Source organism: Euleptes europaea, chromosome 17, assembly GCF_029931775.1.
Source record: "Euleptes europaea isolate rEulEur1 chromosome 17, rEulEur1.hap1, whole genome shotgun sequence".
Lineage (NCBI taxonomy): Eukaryota > Metazoa > Chordata > Lepidosauria > Squamata > Sphaerodactylidae > Euleptes > Euleptes europaea.
The window spans coordinates 50,616,503-50,635,327 of NC_079328.1; the positions used below are offsets into that span (position 1 = coordinate 50,616,503).

Genomic DNA, 18,825 nt, shown 5'->3' on the forward strand with positions numbered 1-18,825 from the left:
ATGTGTCCACATTCCCCGCCTATCCGGTTGTTTACAAAGACTGGAGCCTCTAGAGCTCAGGCAGTTGTTTCCAGTTCCAGTTCTTGTTATTGTTCACAGTAACTTTCCCCTGACATTTACCCTACTAACTTAGCACACACACACAGCTAGCTAGTATCCAGGCAGACATTCTTCCCCTGAAGATCATTCACAGTGGGTAGCCATGTTAGTCTGTCTGCAGTAGTAGAAAAGGGCAAGAGTCCAGTAGCACCTTAAAGACTAACAAAAATATTTTCTGGTAGGGTATGAGCTTTCGTGAGCCACAGCTCACTTCTTCAGATACCATATCTGAAGAAGTGAGCTGTGGCTCACGAAAGCTCATACCCTACCAGAAAATATTTTTGTTAGTCTTTAAGGTGCTACTGGACTCTTGCCCTGGTAACTCAACACACACACACATAAAGTTATCCTGCCCAGCAACAAGCTAATCCCTTGCTGTCCTAATACATTTTCAATACATTTACAGAAAGGAAAAGAGGTTATTACAAACTTATTAAATCAGACTGCTTAAATGGATCTTCCATATTCAGGGGAAATCTATCTGGCTGTCACAGTACCAAGCAGAGAGAGCATGATTTGTTGGTTCATGGCTCCCGGATGCCAACTTCCCCAAAGCTTCCGGGTGTGCGCGTGTGAATACACAGTGTTCTAAACCAGCCCTTATATCAGGGCATTGCAATACCCGGAGGGGCCACGTGTCTCCGCCTTCGGCGAGGCTCCCGGAGCTCCAGCGGCGGCCTCCTCCCCCCCCCTCCATTTGCACCCCCTCCAATCCCCCCGGTGTTTGGAGCCAAGGCCGCGCACAGCAACCGTTGCTAGGGGCGCGTTCGGGTGGGGGGGGAGCGCAGGGCGAAGGGTCGCACTGCGCCTGTGCGGAAGTGTTGACGCATGCGCAGTGGCTGCGAGCCTTGGGGCGGCGTCATGGCGGAGGCTGCCTCGGCGGAGCCGGAGCCTTTGCGGCTGAAGCGTCTCCGCGGCGGCTTCTTCGCGGTGCCTCCGGAGCACAGGGTGCGTGGCGACTACAACTCCCAGAAGCCTCCGGGCGAGGGGCGGCTCCTCAGTGGCCGGGGCGAGAGAGAAGAGCCGGTGGGCGGTTCGAAGAAACGTGGGGAGGCCCTGCAGGGAACAGGGGCTTGGGCCGGGCCCTCTGCCCCAGGTGTCCAGCCGGCCCTGGGCTGGAGAGGCGCAGCAGGGTCGCTGGGGCCCTGTTCACGTTGCAGTGAATGCATGTACACGTGTGCAGTTGTTTGTAAGAAAGAGCCCACGTGTTTTCACGTTGCAATTCAAACCAGGGACTAGTGCCTGGGTGAACGTGGGGTTTTCTATCACCTGTTCTGCTGTACCTGTGTTGAATTACTTAACGCACGTATTTTAAAAATCCGGTGCAGACTCCACACGGACTGCATGAGTGTTCACTGTAACATGTGAACAGGGCTAGACTCGCTTCATAAAGTCGACTCCTAGCCTGGGATACATCTTCCATGTAGGAGCAATGACCTTTGCTGGTGCCCTGGACATCTCCAAAGGGGCCCAGTCGGAGCTGGTTCCATGGCATGTCTCTCCTTTCAGCTGGGAAGATGCCGGAGCGTGAAGGAGTTTGAGAAGCTCAATCGGATCGGAGAAGGGACCTACGGCATTGTGTGTGAGTGCTGTTTTCACCACGTGTCACACATAACCCTAGATGCTGGGGAATCCATCCAGGGGCCTGACCCGTTTGGTACTCACCCTCCCAGGCCACTATGACTCTTCCCTGGGGATGTGACTGCAGCCATCCTGCTGGTCAGACCGCAGATGGGATTCGACTGCTTTACCAGCAACACACACATTGAGAAACAGAGAGATCCAGCTTAGCTGGAAGCCTTTCCAGAGAGCCTGTAGAAAACAGAAGGGCTGGCATGAATAAGGTTTCCCTTTGTCATTTGGAGCTGTGATGTTCCTGTATGGAGAAGCAGCGACCTGTGCAAGGGAGCAGCATGTGCAAGGCCCCCTCCATGAGAGGTCTGGCCATGTGAACGGACAAATCAGTCAGAGCCTGAGGCGTGCCATTGGTCCACCTCGCTCAGCAGCAGCAGTTCTGACTGGCAGCGGCTCTTTCAGGCAGAGGAGAGTCTTCCCCCAACAGCTGCTGTCTGAGCTCCTTTAATTGGAGAGGCCAAGAATTGAACCCAACACCTTCTGTAAGCAGAGCGCCTTTCTCTGCCACGAGACCAAGGTCTCGCCCTGGGTCACAGGGCCATTGAGCACCTGTCTCATATGCAGAAGGTTCTTCCACTCGGTCAGCATCTGAGCTTCGACCTGACTCTGGGCTGAGTTCACAGCAGTCTACCTGCTGGCTTCTCTTCAGGAGGAGGGGCTCCATCAGCAAACCACAAGGAGATGGAGAGGGAGGGAGGCTCCCCCAGGGACAGTCCTAGGATTGCACTTCCATTTCAGACCGTGCTCGGGACACCCTGACGGATGAGATTGTGGCACTGAAGAAAGTGCGGATGGACAAAGAGAAAGATGGTGAGTGCGAAGGGAAAGCTCAGGTATGTGTGGGGGGGGGGCAGGCGGGGAGGAGAGGGCTGCAGGAGAACGGCTGCTGCCTCTGCTCCTGCCACTTACTGTGCTCCCACTTGCCCTCGGCAGGAATCCCCATCAGCAGCCTGCGGGAGATCACCCTGCTGCTGAAGCTGCAGCACCCCAACATTGTGGAGCTGAAGGAGGTGGTGGTGGGGAATCATCTCGAGAGGTACGGGGGGTTGCTTTTCTCTCCACCAAACCAAGCCTGCCGGTGATGTCCTCCTGGTGGTTTTTGGAGGGGCTGGCTGATGGGGTAGAGCGGAGTGCAGGACGCTGCAGGGACAGGCAAAGGAGAAAGCCAAGCGTGGCATTGGGCATTGGCAGCTCCCGAGCAGGGGTCCTGCTGCGTCCATTCCTGCCTGTTCAGCATGCCCCCTTGAGCGATAGCTCTCCGAGTTCCTGCAGCAACCAGAAACGAGCGCTTGCTGTTCTCCTGCAGCATTTTCCTGGTGATGGGCTACTGCGAGCAGGACCTGGCCAGCCTCCTGGAGAACATGCAGGTTCCCTTCTCTGAAGCCCAGGTAGGGATAGGCGTGGGGGCGAGGGGAGAAAGCAGGCCATTTTGCTTGATGGAGAGCTTGGCACTCACCAGGATGAAAGACCTGCCCTACAGAGGTATGGTTCTGCTGAATGCTGGACATGCCGAAGCAGAGCGAGGGGCCAGAAGGGCTTTCTGCTTCCAGCAAGGCGCAGCAAACGTAAGTGTGGAAGCCTCGGACTTTCAGTGTTGGTAACTAGATGGGCGGCAAGAAAGGGCCCGAGCCCAAGATGGTTCAGGTCTTGCCAGGTGTTCGTGCCAGACAGTTTGGACTCACTGTGTTTTTGCAGATGGTCCAGGTCAGGAATCGTCATTCTAGTTCAGCAGGTTGGGCCTCAGGGGGAACCTGATGCAGGCCAGAGCAGGGCATGGGACATTCAGGAGCGCTTCCCTCTTAGCAGTGCCCAATTAATGCTTCCCCACCTGTGCAGGTGAAGTGCATCATCCTCCAGGTTCTCAAAGGCCTTCAATACCTGCACGACAACTTCATCATCCACAGGTGAGGAATGGGCAGGGGCCCGCTGGAGCTGAGGCAGCTGCTCCGCTTCCAGGCCCAGCCGTGGCCAGCAGCCCTGCGTGGAAGCTGAGTGGAGGCTCAAGGGGTCACCAGGGGAGAAGGGCTGCTCCCAACTCGGCCCCTCCTCACCTGGGTCTTGCTTTCCTCCAACAGGGACCTGAAAGTGTCCAACTTGCTTATGACTGACAAAGGGTGTGTGAAGACAGGTGAGTCCTCTGCAGTGGCTGGCCCGCTTCCCCCCCCCCCCCCGGCTGGCTTGGAATGCCGCTCACTTGGCCTGTGACTCTCCCGTGTCCCCTTTTTGCAGCGGATTTTGGCCTGGCTCGTGCTTACCAAGTGCCTCTGAAGCCCATGACTCCCAAAGTAGTCACACTCTGGTGAGTAGCTACTCCTGAGTAGTCCAGTAGTCCTGCCTAGTAACCTCTGAATCCCAGTGCCAGGAGGCAACATGAGGGGAAGGCCTCGGCCTCTATGCCGTGGTGTAGGACAATCAGAGGAATGAGTTGGCTGCTGTGTGAGATAGGATGCTGGCAGCTGGACCGCTGCTCTGACCCAGCTCTTCTTATGGTCTCAGACATACCTGTTCTTATGTCTTGCAGGTACCGAGCCCCTGAACTGTTACTGGGAACAACAACGCAGACCACAGCCATAGATATGTGGTGAGGGAAGAAGGTCTCTTCCAGTCTGGGGGTTACAGTTGTGTGGGGTGGGGAGTGAAAAAGAAACCAGGAAACGGCATTCTGCACCTGCTTTGGAGCTCGGTGAAGGGCTCAGGGCCAGCCCCCAGGGGTGTGTGATCCTCTGCGCTGATGTTGGATTTTCCTTGTAGGGCGGTGGGCTGCATCCTGGCAGAGCTGCTGGCCCATAAGCCCCTGCTGCCCGGGAGCTCTGAGATCCAGCAGATAGACATGATTGTGCAACTCCTGGGCACCCCGAACGAGACCATCTGGCCAGTGAGTGTCTTCCTTGCCTGACCCCACTTGTGGAGGGCTGCACATGGGTTTCCCTGCCTCAAACCCCATCCCCATGCCGCCTTCCTTTGGGTGAGAGCAGGGCAGGTACCTGGGGGCCATCTGACCTGAGCCCCTGCCTGAAAGCGTAGCTGTTTAGCTGCTGTCCAGGCCAAAACCAGCCCTGCTGTAAGAGGCCCCTGGCAGCTGCGTCTCCAGGAGGTGCCTGCAAGCAACCCCCCCCCGCCTTGCATCCTCCAGGGCTTCTCCAAGCTGCCCCTGGTGAGCCAGTACACGCTGCGCAAGCAGCCCTACAACAACCTGAAGCACAAGTTCCCGTGGCTGTCAGAAGCTGGTCTCCGCCTCCTCAATTTCCTCTTCATGTACGACCCCAAGAAAAGGTAACCAGGCCCTGGGGCTCACCCACCCAAAAGTCTCAAAGGCAGCTCTGCCTCCAAAAGGGTAGCACAGAATGAGGGCAGCTGGAACGGCCCAGGGAAGGAGGAGCCCCACATTGCCACACAGAAGGAGGGTCAGCCCCCGAAGTAGCTGGTTTCAGATGCTAAAGGAGGATGGTCTTCGGCCAGGCAGAGTTAACACTGCAGTGCCCTTGGCAAGCAATGGGAGGCAGAGCCGTCTGCCACAACTGGCAACAACGGCCACACTGCTTGCTGGCCGCTGGGACTTAACTCTGCAAGGGGCGGGACTGGGCTACTGCCTGTTTGGGAGCACCAGGAGGCTCCGAAGAACAGGTGGCTGGTTGGGCTGCAGTCAGCCTGTTTAGAGGCCATCCTTTGTTAATGGGACCCTCCCAGGAACAGCATCCTGAGTGGCAGCAGCTCCCCCACCTAAGGCAGCCAGTGTTCTCTTATGCCACCTAGGCCGTCAGTTTCGCCCACCCACATCTGGGGTGGGGGGAGGAGAAACAGCAGCCTCCTTTCCAGAGAACGGCTTTCCTAGAACAGTCAGAACCGCTGGGGGGAGGAGTTGGTTGCCTCTTCACTGCCCTTGTGCCTTTTCTCCCCAGAGCCACGGCCGGCGACTGCCTGGAGAGCTCCTACTTCAAGGAGAAGCCGCTGCGTAAGTCTCACATGGGAAGGGGGGCTCTCTCAGGCTCGAGCGGGCTCCTTCCCCAAGCACAGCTTGACCCAGCCTTCTCCCTCTTTCCAGCCTGCGAGCCGGAGCTCATGCCGACTTTCCCCCACCATCGCAACAAGCGGGCTGCTCCGAGTGTGGGTACAGAGTGCCCAGGCAAACGCAGCCGGCCCTGAGCCTGTCTGACAGCCTGTGAGGAGGAAAGGAGTGGGGCCCGTGTGCATGCAGGGCAGAATTTTCTTCTGAAAGAGCCAGAGCCCTTCATGAGAGGAGGAGGAGAACCCTTCCCTGCTCTGTCATGGGCTGCTTGAGCGGCCGCGAGTTTCTAGGAACAGACTGGATGACCATGCGGCATGCCAACCAGTGTTCTCTCGCTGGATACCTCTGGAAGCTGACCAGCGGGGGGTGATGGTGCCAGCTGGCCCCTTGCTGTTTGCCCCCTATTAAGCATGTAACCCCTTTTCCCCATGAGCCATCTCTGCTGGCCACCAGCAAGTCCTGTAAGGACAGGCTGCTCTGTGTGTTCCTTTGCACAGTTCATGCCCTCGTTTTTCCTAAAGTAAAAAGCCCCAGACTCTTCAGCCTTTTCATTAGGGAAGGTGCTTTAAGCCCTTGATCATTTTGTGGGCTTCTGGGGCTGCCTTTCCAGTTCCACGATATCCTTTCCAAGGGGTGAAGTAGTTATACAAAGTATTACAAATATAGCTGCACCATAGAGCTATCTGTACAAAGGGTGCTACTCTACTGGCTGTTTTAACAAAGACTTTGGCCTTTTCACTCCTATCAGTTTTCACTGAGCTTTCCACTACAACCTCAAAACCCCTCTCTGTCTCTAGTTTAGACCCTGGCAGTGTGCATTTAAAGGTAAGGGCTGTCTGCCCCAATATGTGTCACTTCACACTGGCTTCCATTGCACATCATCTGCAGTGATGTCACTCATTCACCCAGAAGGAAAGACTCTTTTGAAGTGTCTCGCAGCTGCTTTGGTTTTCATCATACTGAATAATTTGGCATAACCTACAAAACTGGCCACTGCACGGCTCACCCCAAACACAAAGAAGCCAGAGAGCGCACTCCCCCCTGCCACTCCTTCGGGGGTCTGCTGGTTGCTCCTTACATCTGCACCCTCCTCACCTCGGCTTCCTACTGTAATGTGTTATAAATCAATGAGAGAACTCAGAACTGCTGAATTTATTAATAGGGCTGGGGTGAGGGACTTTTATCAAATAAATGCCTACCATCACATCCGTATCCATACCCTTTTTAATCCTCTCAACAAACTGCAGAATGTGGGTGAGGCAGGCCTTATCTTTGCAGAAGCCACGGTGACTTTTCTTGATCAAGGCTTGTTCCTCTATATGCTTAATAGCTTCACCTTCTACCACTTTTGCTCAGAATTGCCATTAGGCAAAATGGCCTGTAACCCCCAAGACCTCTGATGAGGTGGTTGACAAGTTGCACATTGCTATAGGAGCTCAACAAGTTCACATTTGACTTTCTTGAGAACACTGGGGGAACGGAGTATACTATCCTCACCTGCTGACAATTCATTTGTCACATGGCCAGCGTGCGTCACCTTCTGCCACCCACATTTCACTCAGTTCTTCAGTCACCCACTCCCAAAGTGGCAGCTCTGGTCTGGGTATCACTCAAATTATCTTCTGCGGTGGTGTAGCTCTTCCCATAGAGGTTTTATCGATTTCACTAAACAATCACCCACACATCAATTTCAGCAGCTTTTTGCAAAAATATGGGTTTAGAAACTTACAGTCAGTTTCTGGCAGCTGAATTCTGCCCCCGTGCTCAAATGTTCTCTCCCCAGGGTTAGTGTTTTTTCCTGCTCCAGTGGAATCACAGCACCCAGACACATACCTGTTATTCACAAGTAAACTTTACATATTGAAAACAACTTGGAAATACCGAGTGCTGACAAAAATAGTCCAAGTGTTGGCAAGTAAGTCAAGCACAGACAATATTTAAGGCCAATATGCAAGAGGCACAGGAGCCTAAGCCAGAGATGGACTCACTACAGGTCCCCCCCCCCTTTCCCCACCCATCCCTTTTGGTTCACCCAACAGTGTGCAAACTGCCAGAAGTGCCTCGGGGTTGTCAAAGCTCCTCAAAACCCTGCTGAGGACCGGCTGGGGATCTGACTCCTCTCACTGCAGCTATCCTGCCCAGGAGGAGGTGGGGCCAGTTGGCAGCTCCCTTTGCAGCCCTCCCCTGCTGATAATTTTGCTGCTCCCTGCAAGTGGTGTGAACGAAGGGGCTGCGTGAAGCTTGTTGCACAGCTGGAGAAACAACTTCGGCTGCCAAGGAGGCAGACCTATAAATAGCTGCAGAATCCGCATCCCTTGGAGCCCTTCTTCCCACCCAGTTGTTGCATTACTGCCTACGCAAGATGGGATCTGGGGTTTTGCATCTGCAGCAGGCCCTGTTTGGGTGGGGAGGAGCTGGGAGGTGGGGGCTCCTAGCCCCTTTTCCTACCACCATCCCAGGTATAGCAACCCCCCTCTCAATTTCACTGCCCTGTCCAAATCAAGGGGTTGGAACACCCAGCCTCAACAGAGCCTCTTTGCTGCCTGCTCTGTAGCTTAGCAACCAATTCAAGCGGTGAAAAGCCACCCACTTGAAACCCCCATCTTTGTCTGCCTGTTCATAATGCATTTTCTGGGCAACAGGAAATGGGGGCCATTTTCAGACAGCAGGGCCATGATGCCAGCAGCACTACAAGAGAGCTGGTGCCAAATTCTTGTCCCTCCTGTGTAAGGCAAAGTCTTCCTTGGGAGACTGGGGGCAGGGGGAGAAGCAAGGCTCTCTGGCTTCCCCTGTTATCTTCTGGGACTCTCAGAACTACCCGGGAAATAGCCAGTGCAGCCCACTGACTCTTTACCCATTTGGTTCCCCCGTCCAGTTACAGACCTATCAACAGCTCTGGCAGGCAGCACTGAGTCATCTGATTGGCTTCTTCCCAATGGGAATTTTGGCCCAAGTTTAGTGGGTCCTGCCCCAGGTGGGCTGATGAGGCATCCGAACCCCCAGGGGAGCGACTGTGGCCCCCTGTCCGATGGCCACTCCCGGCACTACTGCCTGGCTCCACCCACCTCTTGCAACAGCTTGTCCACCTCTGTCCGCTGCAGCCAGAGGCGCTGCTGCTTCTCGCTCTGCAGCTCTTCAACATGGTGGGAGCTGCGGCAGCGCTGGGCCATGTCGCAGCCACTGTCGTGCAGCAACCGGCAGCTGGCACAGCAGGATGAAGGCAGCGCCCCTGGGAGCAGGCATGAATGCAGATGGTAGCGGGGGGGCTCCGGGCCTGCCACCCCCGAGCCCAGCCCTTGTGCTCGGCGCAGGCCCACGGGGCTCAGCTGGGGGCTCCTCAGCTGCCTCGCAGAAGGAGAAGCCGGTCTACCTGTGCCGTGGGGCTGAGGGCCGGGACTCTCGTAGTGGGGACTGGGGGACAAGAACCGGCTTCCCGGCTGTGCGGGATAATCCGTGTCGCTCGACCTGCTGAGCTCCCGCCTCAAGGAGATAAAGGAGAAGGAGGTCTCCAGATCAGGCCCCTCGGGGGCCACGAGACCGTTCCCACAGGGCTGCTCCTGTCCAGAGCCCCACAGCTTGCTCCTGCCCTCCGACAGGCCCTGGGGGCTCCTCGCACGCAGCTCTTTGCTCCTCAGCCGGGGGCTGCTGCTGCGCTCGTAGCGGGGAGGCTGATGCTGAGTTGGGGGCCTAGATCCTGGAGGCTCGCCACAGGGGTTCTGTCCCTCGGGGCTCTCCCTGTACAGGTCAACCCCGTCGGCTGGCTCCACGCAGAAGTCTTTGCCCCTGGGCCACCGAAGCAGGCTCTGCAGCTTGGCCACGCAGCCCTCCAGGCCGCCCCTGGCCTCCCTCCGTGCCTGCAGCAGCTCTTCAGAGGAGATTCCACAAGGCTCCAGCTCCTCCAAGATCTTGCCCAGGATCTGGCACTCCACCTGGGCCGCAAAGAAGCTGCAAGCAACGCGGAGCAGGCTGGGCCCTGGTGGCAGCTGGGAAATCATCAGGTGGAGGCTGTCTCTCTGGACATACCCCATCCGGTAGAAACTCTTGGCAATGTCGGCCTCGCAGAGCACTCCCTGGAGGACATGCACGTAGACGCCAGAGAAGGTCTGCGAAGAGAGACACACTGTCAGTCCCCTGGCTGTCCCCACAAAGTATGGGGCAGGGGAACAACCTGCTGTTGTATTCCCCCTCCTGCCAGCCCCCAAATGCCCCAGGAATGCTCACTTTTATGGTGCTAAATTCTTTGCGCCAGGGGAAGAAGTAAAGGTTGACGGCCGCCAGCTCCAGCACCTCAAAGGCTCTGCAGAGATTCCGGAGGGCCACCCCCAGGTCCAGCTGCCCTCGCAGGGCCCCCGCAAGCATGGCAAAGGTGTCTTCCCCCTGCAGGGCACAGTGCAGCTCTGGATCCTCCAACAGCTGGCGCCACAGCATCTGCTTCAGGGATGAGTCCGTACACACCCCGGTGTGGCCTCTGCGGAAATCCCTCTCCAGGCAGCGCCGGTATTCCTCCTGCACCAGCGCACCGGGACTCATCCTGCAGCAGAACAAAGGCCAAGCCCTGAGACCCTGCCCCACTCACCCACCTCCCCACAGCCAGCCCAACCAGCACACAGAGGAGGCGCTGCTGCCCCGAGGTATAAAGGGGACCAGAGCACTTTTCACGCACAGCTACGTTCTGCGTTGAACCGAAACAGAGAACATGATGACAAGTAAATCCACTTTCTGTCCAAAAAGCCCTTGAACATAAACTACGCTCCACAAACAAACAAAGTACACAAGGAAGGGATCAGTTTACAGATCTGTCTATGCTTTTTGTCCACTATGCTCAGCATGCTGAGTTTTTAAAATTAATTAATTTAAAACATTTATCAGTCGCCTTTCTCCCATACAGAGCTCAAGGCGGCTCACAATGTAGATAAAATAAAACATAAAAAGCCAAAAATGTAAAATCACAGTCTAGGATAGCTAGTGAATTAATCAAATACAGCCCTAAATAAAACTGTTTTCAACTGCCTACTAAAGAGTGAAAGTGAGGGGGCCAGGCACGCCTCCCTGGGAAGGAGGTTCCATAATCATGGGGCTGCCACTGAGAAGGCCCTCTCTTGTGTACCCACACTTGCTATTTTCATCTAAACAGGTGCAGCCCCTTGTTTCCCCAGCTGTCTTTCCATTTGTTTCCCCGAGTGACAGTTTATTTCTATTCTTCTAAAACTTTGGATGCAACTGCTGTGGAGAAGAACTCTCTTCTAGAGCAGCCACACCATCTGATACCTCTGGAGCAATTGGTCATCCAAGTGACCTGTGTGTTGATGCCTGAACCTGCTTGCTTTCCTCTCCATTTTCTGCACCCCTTTCCTTTGGTGTCCCATATCAGAGATGATATTTTGAATTGTAATCTGCTTTAAATGTAGCGACAGAACAGTTGGGATGTAAATGTATCAAGGAAGTAATCAGCAGACAGGTTGTTTGAGGTGGTGGCTGAGCTGTCACCCCACCTTTCAGCCTCATCTGAGAGCCAGTGTGGAATGCTGGTTCAAGCGTTCGAGTAAGATTTGGGAGAGCCAGGTTTGAATCCCCCTCTGCCATGGAAGCTAGCTGGGTGGCCCTGGACCTGTCACACACTTTCTGCCTCAACTACCTCATAGGGTTGTTGTAAAGATAAAATGGAGAAGAGGAGAATGCTGTGAGTTGCTTTGGGTCCTCACTGATGAGAAAAGCAGGGTATAAATGAAATAAATAAAACGGACACCACCATCCCTTTCCATTCTCTGATGGAACAGACAAGGTTTAGGGAAAGATGTCTTCTCTTCCAGACTCATATTTTGGATCACGTTCTTGCTCGGCTATTGCGGGTCAAGGGGTCAGGTGTCCAGTTTCCTATAAAGTCAGCCTATAACCACCTGGCACAAGTTTTTCCAAGCGTGGCTCAATAACAGCCTCAGGACCAGTGATGGGCCAGCGACCACCTTGCTGCATCTCCTACCTGCAGCTGTGCAACTCCTGCTGTTTTGAAGATGTTGCAACCTGCTTGCCTTCATGCAGGTAGGTGTATGTTAGGAAGCCAGATTGTGTTGTTTTATTGCACCTGCTTATCCTTTGCCTTATGCTTAAGCCTAAACCTTTCTTTAACCTTTTCAAGAAAGCCTGTTGCTTTCATTGGTGTGCTATGCCTGTGCATGTGAGAGTCCAAACCCACTTTTGGTCAAACTATCAGAAGGAGATTTATTCCAGGGTCCCAGTCTTGGGGACGGTCAAATCCAATCATCCTTGCAAGGAAGTGGTGGGTTGGAAACCCCTGTCTTTGGGTGAAAACACACGGGGGGTGTGCCTTGGATTTGCTGCTCTCTAAATGCACATTTTCCCCAGCCAAATTCTCAAAACTAATTTCCCATGCAGAGTTTTGAGCATTCAGATGGGGGAAATGTGCATTTAGAGTTGGAAGAGACCACCAGGGTCATCTAGTCCAACCCCCTGCACAATGCAAGAATTTCACAACTACCTCCCCCCCACACCCCCAGTGCCCAGAAGATGGCCAAGGTGCCCTCCCTCTCAATCATCTGCCTACGGTCATAGGATCAGCCTTGCTGACAGATGGCCATCTAGCCTCTGCTTCAAAACCTCCAGGGAAGGAGAGCCCCACCACCTCCCGAGGAAGCCCGTTCCACCGAGGAACCCCTCCAACTGCCAGCAAGTTCTTCCTAACATTCCTACTTCCTCAAAGGGTCGCACAGGTTTTTGGGTGTGGGTCAGGTGAAACCGCCGGGCTTTTTGCTGTCGGCTACCGGCAACCGAGCTAGGAGCCAGGCGCACCTGCACAGCCTCCCCGGGTCAGGCGCACCTGGACACCCTCCCCGCGAGGGGCCAGAAACGCCCCTCCTGCCCCCCCCCCAAGGCGCCAGAGCCCTGGGCCAAGGGAGGCACGAGGGGCCCACGTGGGACGCCGGAGAGAGGAGGCGGCCGCGCCCGGCCGAGGACAGACGCTGAGCGGGAAGCCCCCTCCTCTATCTACGAGCCGGAGCGGGGAGCGCCCGCGGAACCCCCCGCCACGGGGACCGGCGGCCCTCCAGCCCCTCCTCCCGCAGCGTGGTGGGGGGGAGACGCACCTGGGGCGCGTCACCGGCTGCTGACGTCACGCTCGCCTTCGCGGGGGGGGGCGCCTCGCCGGAGCCCGAGCCGCTCGCCTGCCAGCGCCGATTCTCGGCTTGCCGCCGTCACTTCCGGCTCGCCTCGGCCCCGCCCCGATGGGGTTGCGTCACGCGCCCGGGCATTAACCCTTGAAGCGGCGGATCCCGGAAGCGCCCGACGGCGCGTGCCTCGCTCAGAGCGCGCACGTGCGAATGGCCGTGGCGTGTTCGACGCGCGTCCACGTCGCTGTTCCCCCCCCCCGCGTGGCGCGCAGTCATAGGGGACGGAGCTCAGGGAGCCGGCCGGGCCAGGGGCCCCCTCGCTCCCCCAGGCCTGGCCCAGAGAGCCGCGCCCGGGGGAGAGGCCGTGGCTCAGTGGCAGAGCCTCTGCCGGGCATGCAGGAGGCCCCAGGTTCGATCCCCGGCAGCATCTCCAGTTAGAGGGACTGGGCAAGGGGGTGATGGGAAAGAGCTCCGCCTGAGACCCTGGAGAGCCATGGAGTTCAAGGGACTAGGTGTGAAAGACCCCTACCTGAGACCCTGGAGAGGGGCCGTGGCTCAGCGGTAGAGCACCTACTTGGCATGCAGAAGGTCCCAGGTTCAATCCCCGGCATCTCCAGTTAGAGGGACTAGGCCAAATAGGTGTTGTGAAAGACCCCTGCCTGAGACCCTGGAGAGCCGCTGCTGGTCTGAGTAGAAAACACTGACCTTGATGGACCGAGGGTCTGGTTCAGTATAAAGTGGCTTCGTGTGTTCATGCGTGTTCATGAGCTGAATGCCCATTCACGTGAAACTGCCTTACACTGAATCAGAGCCTTGGTCCATTGGGCCATGCAGAAGGTCCCAGGTTCAGTCCCTGAAATCTCCAGTTAAAGGGACCAGACAAGTAGGTGATGGGAAAGACCCTTTTCTGCCTGAGGTCCTGGAGAGCCGCTGCCAGTCTGGGTAGACAATGCTGACTTTAATGGACCAAGGGTCCAATTCAGTAGAAGGCAGCTTCATGTGTGTTCATGTGTGAGTGGGCTGCAGGAGGCTGCCCAGCCTGAAACCCCCTGCCAAGGGAGCACCCCCACACACACACTGTCTGGCCCAGCTCAAGGGCGTTTTCCCACCTGGGACCTTCGAACAGACTGCTGGGCTTGATGGGCCTTGGTCTGATCCAACAGGGCTTTTCTTGTGTTCGGAGGCTGGACAAGCACTTGTCAGGGATGCTCTAGGCTGGACTAGATGGTCTCTTCCAGCTCCATGATTCTATGATCTTTGGGGGCTGGGGGGCACCATCAGCACCCCTCCTCTCAAAGCTCATGGCATCTCTTGGGCCTGCCCCCCCCCCCCGGCCCTTCTGTGGGCACCCAGAGCCCTGTCACATCCTTCAATAGGCTGAGCGGATTTGATCTACTGCGACCCTCCCTGTGGGCATGTCATTTCACCCAGAGAAGAGAAACTGACAGCAAAGGGAAGGGCCGGGCTCTCTCCCTTCCCTTGCGCCTGCCATTGGGTGGGGGGACATTGCATCAATCTGCCAAGTATTGTGGCTGGCAGAGTGAGGGGGAGGGCAGTGGGCGGGCCTTCAAGGTGGTGCTCCGGGGAGCGTTCCTGGCTCATTCTCCTGCGTGGGATCCGCTGCCCCACTTCTCCCACGGTGGCCCTCTTCCGAGCAGAGGGCTCTCTGCCTCTCTGCTTGCCAGGATGTCTGCGTCGGAGCGGGTGGTGGTGGTGCTTGGGGGAGCCGGCACGGTGGGCTCTGGGATTGTCAGCTCGCTGCTGGAGAAAGGTAAGGACCATTGTGTGAAAACCCTTCTCTCCAGAGCCTGGTTCAGTGAGCAGTCACCTTGTACGTGTGAATGCATGTACTACGGGTGTGCAAACGCTGCCACATTCATCACAGGCCCCGTTTATCCTGCACCAGCTGGCTTCCCATGTCATTCTGTGGTGGTCGAATCCTGTAACTGGTGGTCCATTTCTGCAAAGAGAGGTGCTGGAGCTGAAGCCCGCTTTGGGAGCCCTGAGTCTCTGACCTCAGATGAGTGTGTGTGTGTGTGTGTGTGTGTGTACGTGTTGGAGGACTCCCTGTGGCTGCTTTGTGGGGAAAGAAACACTGGGCTCATGCCTAGAGGCAGCCTGCTCTCTGTTCCAGGGCTGATCCTTACCATCACAAACTGGCCTCAAGGCCAAGTCCCGGCTCAAAGGGAGGCAGCAGTCAATCAGAAGTGGGCACTGATCAAACTGATTCCCAGCTCCCCCTTGGCACACACACACCCCACCATGATGTTCTGCCATCCCTACAGGCTTCCAGGTTGCTGTCATCTCCCGGGATGGAAGCAGATTGGAGAAACTGAGGCAGTTTTTGCCAGCGTCACTCCAGAACCGCTTGCAGACTCTCATTGGGGATGTTGGTAAGGGCTTGTGTGGCACAGCAGGGGTTGCTGCTGGGTGGGCAGTGGTGGGGAAGGGGGCTTTGCAGGGAAGAGAGCCCAGAGGAGGTATAGAACCACAACATGGGGGTGGGAAGGCAGGCATATGTGAGCAGGGCAGCCGCAGGGCAGCCAGCCAGTTGCCCAGCTCCCCCATGCCTGGCTTCACCCCCACCCCCATGTTGTGGTATGGAGTTGGGAGCCAAAGGGACATTGTAGGCAGGTAAATCTGAAACTGGAGAACACCTTCCTCATTGGGATTGTTAAGCAGTTCTAATGTTTCATTTGAAATCCAGGAGCTATTGTTGAGAAAATTATGCCCCATTGCTGCAAAGTACAAAGTACCAAACGGCTGCTCCCCCATTTGTAAATCCAAGAGCATCTAATAGTTTAGGTACCCTAATGCAATATTATGAATATAAGCGGGAATGCTAAAGAACTATTGAACTGGGAGAAATCCTCTAATTGTCTTGAATTCAGATTAGTCAAACAAACAAATGGCCTCCTGGTCAGAGCCGGCTTCCGGCCCCGGTGGGCCTCTCCTTTAGCAGAGGCTTTAAGCCCTGGTGGGGGCTCCTTTAAGGCACTCAGATTGGGGGGGGGTGGAGTTTTCTTGGCTCTAGAGCCCCTTTTGGCTGATGGCTTGATGTGGGGAGTGGGTCCCCAGATCAGAGACACACACCCATGGATGTATAGGTACCCCGATGTGCAGGGCAGAGAGGGGGAGTGTGTGTGAGTCCGAGTGTGTGTCACTCTAGCGAGCCCTCTCTTGTGGGTTGGCTTTTCCCGTTTCATCCCTTCAACTGAACAGTCAAGATGCACGTCAAAGGCCAGCTCTATAAGCCTTAGACATCACATGGTGGGCTGTTTCAGTGAAGTCCCGGAAACCAAGTCTCGCAAGGGGCTCCCCACTTAAGGGTCTATCTGGTTGGGATCAAGAGATTCTGGCCATTCTGTGTGAGATGCTGGTGATGAGGAAGAATGCTCCCCCATCCCTTCCAGGTTCCGAAGAGGGAGCAGAAGCTGCCCGGGAGGCTGTCCTGAAGGCCCTGGGCAAGGTGACGGATGTGGTGTCCTGCCTGGGCTTCAGCTGGTGGCAAGAGGGCCCCCCTCACACCCAGTCCCTGAAGGAGCTGCAGCGGGTGAGCAGGGAGGCCAGTGGGCATGGGGGGGGGGGTTGCGTCTCATGCTCTGGCAGAGGAGGGCGGTGGTTAGGGCTGAGCTCCTGAGTTGAGGGTCTCTGTGTGTGGCATTTTGTTGGGGGGGGGGCTGTCCATCATCAGGGCTCATTATTGCTGGAGAAGTCAGAGCAAGGCTTGGAAGGCCTCACTTCAGAGATGCTTCAGCCTGGAGAATAATCACCCCATGCACCCCACCCACAGGTCTTGGACACGCTGCTTCTCAGCACCTTCACTTCCTGGAAGGCTTTCTTCCCCTTGGTCAGGGATGACCCCAGTGGCTCCTACACCCTTATCACAGGTGAGAGGCCTGCTTTGCCTAATGGGGGGAGGGGGGCTTGCAGCCGGTGAATATACCACTTTTCAGTGGAAGCAGAAAGGGTCGTCTTCACACCCTTGAAGACACTCATTGCTTTCCACATGCAGGACCCGAATTTTGGTGTTCAGTCACTGCATGCCTGGACAGGCAAGCAGAGAAGTGCCACACCACAGCTGGCACAGATAAGGCAGCTGCAGACTGTGTGCTGTTGGGGGGCAGGCAGTCGGTGCACAGATGGGACAGGGCACATCTGCTGCTCGTCACTACTCACCTCTTCCAAAGATTAACAATATGGTATCTCCCTTCCAGGAGGGGCCGGGGAGCATCTTCTCCTGCCAGGCACTGGTTTCCTGACCCTCGGGGCAGCGGGGGCACTGGCCTTTTGCCAGGTGCTGCGTGAGGAGTACCCAGACATTCCCTGCAAACTGAATGAGGTCAGTGCTGGGTCAGAACATAAGAAGAGCCATGCTAGATCAGACCAAGGCCCATCAGGTCCAGCAGTCTGTTCCCACAGTGGCCAACCAGGTGCCTCTGGGAAGCCCACAAACAAGACGATGGCAGCAGCATTATCCTGCCTGTGTTCCACAGCATCTACTATAGTAGGGCTGCTCCTCTGATACTGGGGAGAATAGGTGTGCATCATGACTAGTATCCATTTGGACTAGTAGCCATGGATAGCCCTCTCCTCCATGAACATGTCCACTCCCCTCTTAAAGCCTTCCAAGTTGGCAGCCATCACCACTTCCTGGGGCAGGGAGTTCCACAATTTAACTATGCCTTGTGTGAAGAAAGGTCTTGTGTGAAGGCCTTGAGGCTGGGCATCTTTCCCTGTTTTGTCCAGTGTTGCCAGGATGCTCCAGGTGTCTTTGTTCCCCCTGAAAGGACAAAAGGCCTGGGGATGGGGTGGGGGAGCTGGTCCCCAGCCAGACTCAGTGAAGGCCAACATCCAAGGAGCTCAGTGCGTGCCAAATGACTCTCCCTGTGCTCTCAGGCTCCCCACACACACACATACACCCTAACTGAACACACACATGAAGCTATCTTATACTGAGTCAGCCCCTTGGTCCATTGAAGTCCGTATTGTCTACTCAGGCTGGCAGCAGCTCTCCAGGGCCTCAGACGGAGGTCGTTCAAATCACTTGCTGCCTGGTCCTTTTAGCTGGAGGTGCCAGGGATTGAACCTGGGACCTTCTGCATGCCAAGCCAAGGCTTTTCCACTGAGCCGCAGCCCCTCCCAATGAGGGTGATCTGCTGTGGGGCAAATGCCATTCCAGGCCCCAGCCGGACTGAGGGCTTTTCAGGCTCCAGGGATCCAGCTGCTAATTCAACGCAGTTGCTCCCGGTGGGCTGCAGCTGCGGAGAGAAGGATGCGGCTCTCAGGCCCGGTTGGCAACCTCCATCCTTCATGTGCCCTTGCAGGTGAAGATCAGCATGGGGGTGACAACCCCAGAGCGGCTGGGCCCAGGCTACGTGAGCCACCTGGAGGTGGGTGAGGCTGTGGCCTCCCTGGTGGAGAAGAGGTGCGTCTCCCATGTGGTGCTGACTGCCAGCTCGCCTGCCGACCTAAAGACCCTCGCCATGGAAGGGAAGCTGTGAGGCACCACCCCCAAGAGGGCCCTGCAGCATCACCTACCCGCCTATCCTTCTGTGTTGATCCTCCCTAGGTCCTCGGGGCTGGGCAGAGTAGGGAAAGCATGGTTCCTTGGCACCAAGGGTTTCGTGTCCCCTCCACTCCACCTTCAGCACAAGACAAGGATCCGCAACTGAAATGTGCATAAACTGAACTCATTAAAATGAGCAAGAGACACAACTTCATGTTGGAGCAAGTGCAATCCAAGGACAGGCTAGAGGGGGGGAGGGGGGAAGAGGTGGGCCATTCTGACCAGTTCCTCCTCTTTCCCCTCAAGGAACCATTGTCCGTCCCCCACCCCCACCCCCGGCCAGTTTATGGGGCTAGCTGAGATAGCACTGATGTTATGCCCAGGTTGTGCCAGGGGCTGTACAAAGATAAGCTGTGTTCTGTGCAAAGATTGCTTACTTACCCTCAGCATTA

At 56.1% G+C, this 18,825-nt stretch overlaps 3 protein-coding genes across 3 annotated transcripts; 2 read left to right on the forward strand and 1 right to left on the reverse strand.

The window, feature by feature from the left end:
- Positions 1-960: 960 nt before the first annotated feature.
- On the forward strand, positions 961-5,877 carry CDK10 (cyclin dependent kinase 10). Its single transcript, XM_056862893.1, has 13 exons — positions 961-1,047; positions 1,609-1,681; positions 2,473-2,544; positions 2,668-2,770; positions 3,041-3,122; positions 3,571-3,638; positions 3,810-3,862; positions 3,964-4,033; positions 4,256-4,315; positions 4,486-4,609; positions 4,868-5,007; positions 5,634-5,686; positions 5,777-5,877. The coding sequence occupies exons 1-13, from the start codon at positions 961-963 to the stop codon at positions 5,875-5,877; spliced, it is 1,086 nt and encodes a 361-aa protein (XP_056718871.1).
- Positions 5,878-8,784: 2,907 nt separating this feature from the next.
- On the reverse strand, positions 8,785-10,270 carry SPATA2L (spermatogenesis associated 2 like). The gene is made up of 2 exons (XM_056862403.1): positions 9,962-10,270; positions 8,785-9,843 (listed from the first exon to the last, which is right to left on the reverse strand). Exons 1-2 carry the CDS (start codon positions 10,268-10,270, stop codon positions 8,785-8,787), a joined length of 1,368 nt encoding a protein of 455 aa, XP_056718381.1.
- Positions 10,271-14,550: 4,280 nt separating this feature from the next.
- Positions 14,551-18,368, forward strand: LOC130488596 (uncharacterized). The gene is made up of 6 exons (XM_056862228.1): positions 14,551-14,635; positions 15,150-15,257; positions 16,278-16,417; positions 16,658-16,754; positions 17,082-17,206; positions 18,192-18,368. Exons 1-6 carry the CDS (start codon positions 14,551-14,553, stop codon positions 18,366-18,368), a joined length of 732 nt encoding a protein of 243 aa, XP_056718206.1.
- Positions 18,369-18,825: the final 457 nt, after the last annotated feature.

Bases quoted from the DNA above. Each gene is read 5' to 3' on its own strand.
- LOC130488596 (XM_056862228.1), top strand. From the start codon at position 14,551: ATGTCTGCGTCGGAGCGGGTGGTGGTGGTGCTTGGGGGAGCCGGCACG. The intron at 15,258-16,277 runs GTAAGGGCTTGT...CATCCCTTCCAG, and splicing joins GACTCTCATTGGGGATGTTG to GTTCCGAAGAGGGAGCAGAA. The intron at 16,418-16,657 runs GTGAGCAGGGAG...CCCCACCCACAG, and splicing joins CCCTGAAGGAGCTGCAGCGG to GTCTTGGACACGCTGCTTCT.
- CDK10 (XM_056862893.1), top strand. From the start codon at position 961: ATGGCGGAGGCTGCCTCGGCGGAGCCGGAGCCTTTGCGGCTGAAGCGT. The intron at 2,545-2,667 runs GTGAGTGCGAAG...TGCCCTCGGCAG, and splicing joins GATGGACAAAGAGAAAGATG to GAATCCCCATCAGCAGCCTG. The intron at 3,863-3,963 runs GTGAGTCCTCTG...CCCTTTTTGCAG, and splicing joins CAAAGGGTGTGTGAAGACAG to CGGATTTTGGCCTGGCTCGT.
- SPATA2L (XM_056862403.1), bottom strand. From the start codon at position 10,270: ATGAGTCCCGGTGCGCTGGTGCAGGAGGAATACCGGCGCTGCCTGGAG. The intron at 9,844-9,961 runs GTGAGCATTCCT...CTCTCTTCGCAG, and splicing joins AAGAATTTAGCACCATAAAA to ACCTTCTCTGGCGTCTACGT.